The sequence below is a fragment of the Tupaia chinensis genome, unplaced genomic scaffold, assembly GCF_000334495.1.
Source record: "Tupaia chinensis unplaced genomic scaffold, TupChi_1.0 Scaffold000346_1, whole genome shotgun sequence".
Lineage (NCBI taxonomy): Eukaryota > Metazoa > Chordata > Mammalia > Scandentia > Tupaiidae > Tupaia > Tupaia belangeri.
In genome coordinates, this window is record NW_006159840.1 from 6,979,449 (window position 1) to 6,983,004 (window position 3,556).

At 59.2% G+C, this 3,556-nt stretch overlaps 1 protein-coding gene across 1 annotated transcript in view; it reads right to left on the reverse strand.

Annotated features, from left to right (window-relative positions):
• RNASET2 (ribonuclease T2) overlaps positions 1-3,556 on the reverse strand; it is a gene marked incomplete at its 5' end in the record, with an annotated part of 19,910 nt that overhangs the window by 7,915 nt on the left and 8,439 nt on the right. Inside the window, 2 exons of the mRNA XM_006152274.1 lie at positions 185-298; positions 1,561-1,631. Of these exons, the coding sequence (XP_006152336.1) occupies positions 185-298; positions 1,561-1,631 (185 nt within the window). The remainder of the gene's footprint in view (positions 1-184; positions 299-1,560; positions 1,632-3,556) is intronic.

Below are 3,556 nucleotides of genomic sequence, written 5' to 3' on the forward strand. Positions count from 1 at the left end.
GGCGGGGCCTTTGTGTCCATGCTGCACGGTCTTGACCCGGAGGGACCGCAGAGCACGGCAGGCCCGAGCGCATCCCTCGGGAACGACCACCAGCCCCATCTCGAGGTCTCGCGCGGCGGCCGCTGACCGGCCTTGGGCTGCGGACGATGGGACGCTCTCGGCACAGAGGCTGCGGGGAACTCACCTGTTGAGGTCCAGCTGCTTGTACAGGGCCAGACTCTTGCCGAAGTACTTGCGCTGGGAGTTGAGCGCGTCCACCTGGGCGGCACAGGTGCCATGCTTCTCCCACTCGTGCCTCCTGCGGGTGAAATGTCCCGTCGGAAACTACAAAGCCAGGTCACCACCGAAGCGCTCTGTGTCCCCCAGCAGAGCGTCTGTGTGGAGCAGGGGGGCCCGCCTTATCGACCTTGTGGGCACCTAGCAAAACCTCTGCTTAAAAGACAACTGCACAAGCAGCCCGTCCCTCCGTGCTGGCCACGACCAGCCGTCCGCCTCACTCCACGTGGCAGGTGGCGTGACCGACAAGCCACAGGCGCAGGGGAGCAATGCCCTGAAGTCACACCGCAGGGGGCGCCCTCCGGGTGTGCTGGACCTGCGTCTCCCAGCAGCAGGCCGAGAAGAGGCACGCGACTGTGCTTGCTCAGAGGTGCCTCAGCCATGCCCTTCAACCTCTCGGGTTATTGGGGCTCCCCCGTCTGTCCTACCTAAAGGGCAGTCACAGACAAAAGAGCCTAAACCACGTCTCTGAATGAGCCGCAACCTGTACTCCGGAAGGAGGCTGGCAGTTCCTGAGACTATTTCAGACTGAAGTTCTTCATTTTCTTTTTTTAGAGAGATTGTTGCTATAGAGCATGTGTGCACACCAGAGAGAGAGCAAGCAAGAAATCACCCTTCGGGAGAATGACCGTGCTGTGACGATCGATGCTCCAAAAGCACTCAAGTATGATGTCCTTTATGTTTGCTTATTTATTACTAGGCATCACAAAGACATTAAAATTTTTTTTGGAGAGATTTTCCCTAAGGGCACGTGCGCTTGCCAGAAAGACAGAGACAGAAAGTGCACCCTGAGTGAGCTTTAAGGTGCTAGGTTCAGGACTCGAATCACGGTCAACTATGTGGGAGTCAGTGACATAGCCATTATGCCATCTGCTGGTCCCTCAGATTGAAGTTTTACAAAGGTTTCGTGTTTGCTTGGTCTCACAGCTCTGCAAGGTGAAGTTATTCTTGCTAGTTTAGAAATGGGGCAGGGTCAGGAGGTGGCACAGGGTTAAGGCGCTGGACTCCCGTGTGGCCAACTATGACTCAAGTCTCGAACCCGGAGGCTTGAAACTCACACCAGCACTTGAGTGTGTGCCCAAAATCCCAAAACGAGAATCAAGAAGAGAGTGACCACAGAGGGCACCAAAGGGTTGTTTCCAGAACAAAGGCTGTTGGGGTTCTCGACCTCAGAGGGTGGGCTCCATCTTGTTTGCCAGACTTCCCACAGAGCCCTCAAAGGCACTCACGAAGCCACCGAGCCGGGACTGCAGGCTCACGGAGGGCGTGGGCGGCCAGACTTACCAGAAGCGGCTGCGGTTAGGAGACGAGTGGATGATGTCAGGCCAGTACGCCTTCATCTCCGGCAGGAGGTCCTAAGTGTGATTAAGAAAAAAGGTCCATGCAGGACCTAGGGAGCCCCACACCTAGAAGGCACCTTTGGTAAACGGATACATATTCAAAGACTTGAGCTCTGCTGATTCGTGACCTTTCGGTGAGAAAATGAATTACCATGAAGGGTTCCTTAAGGTAATACCTAGACGTGAGACCCAGGTAGTCTGGTGATCTCGCCGGGGGTGGGTAACCCACCTGGCACGCCAGACGGCGCGGCCGCTCAGCCCGGGCAGAGCGGGCCACCGGGCCATGAGTCTGAGCATTAACCAGCGCGGGAAGCCCACCTGAGCAGGCTGCGTGCTGCAGGCTCCGCTCCGGCTCCGGGGTGGCCCGGAACTGCGCTGGAGGGCAGCAGTGCTGTCAGAGGCTGCCTGGAGCTTGGGAGAAAGAAAGGGGGAACCCGGCGGAGCACGAGGGATCCACGGGGTGGTGAAATGACTCAGCAGGACCGTAAAGGGGACGCTGTGCCTTGTCAAGACCCGTGAACTGGGCCATGCGGAGGAAATGACCATGGGAAATGACCGGTAAGTTTACTCGGCCACAGGGAACCGGAAGGGCTCACCAGCTGCAAGGGGCGTAACACCCTAATGGTGGCGCTGCTGATCAGAGCGGCCCTTTGTGCCCAGTGTTTCTGTAACCTTAAACCGCTCTAAAAAGAGCACAGTGGGGTGAAGACTCGAACATTTCCGAGAAGAGCTAGTCCAGGCTGGGCGGCGGGGAGGCACAGGCAGCTCCCCCAGCCCCCCTGCACTGAGTCCTGCCAGCTCGAGTCTGCTTCCCCACACGCCCGACCATAGCAGCCAGGGGACAGCCAGCACACAGGTACAGGGACACCCAGTGCCCCGGCTCTCCAGCGCCCCTCCACTTGTTCCCATTCCAGTGGTCCTCCCGCCCCGGCTCCCATGTGCCTGTACCCCACAACCTGTTTCATCCCATCAGCCCTCTGGGGATGCTCTAGGGTGATAATACAGCCTGCTGCCCAAACTAGGCCCCTTCTGTTGAGAACAAGGGCTGAGTGGGACATCACACCACACGAGGGAAGAACTGGGCCTGCTCCGGACAGCCAAGGTTCGTGATGGCACCTGCTGTGACCTCCAGTCCTTAACCCAGACAGTATTCTGGCCTTCCACGCATGGATCCAAGCCCATCAGTGCTTCTCGTCCCCCCGCTCCTGCTGGGCCTCCTCCCACTGGCAAGCTCTTCTAAGCCGCCTTTTAAACGCCGGGCTCCTCCAGGCCTGCCCGGCCCATCTCGCCCATCTCCCCATGCCCACTCCTGTGGCTCTGACTCGCCGTCCATATGTTGGTCACACCTAAAGGCCCACTCTGTGCTGACTACCAAGCCTGCTCCACCCCCCTGCTGTTCCCGCAACACTCTCAATCACACCTCCTCCAAACCCGACTGCAAGCCAGGTCCCCGTGGCTGGGAAGGACACCGACACCCAGCTCGTTAACAAGCCGAAGTCCAGGGTCCTGCCTGACGTGCCCTCCACACACCCACAGCCAGTCTGTGTGAGCCTGAGTTGTGGAGCGTGGCCAATCTGAAAGCGTGATTAAAGCATGTGGCCTGTACACATGTGCCACATGTCCCCCTTCTCCCAGGCCACGCTTTGATCACGTTTTCAGGGTGACAGCTCTCCACACTGAGTGCTGCCTTGGGGACGCCCCATCTCCCGGTCCACATCCACGGCCTCTGTCTGCCAAGCTCCTCCGTGGGCAGGGCCTGCAGGGCCTTCCTGCTCCTCTCCCCACCCCAACCCTCACACGCCTGCTCTAGCTCACGTCCCACTCCATCACTCATGCAGCCTGCTCCCCGTCTCCCAGGGACGCCCTGGGTACGTGTCCACAGCCACCACAGCCTACGACCTACGTCCCCCCCGAGCGAGCCGACTCCTGCTGGCCGCCCG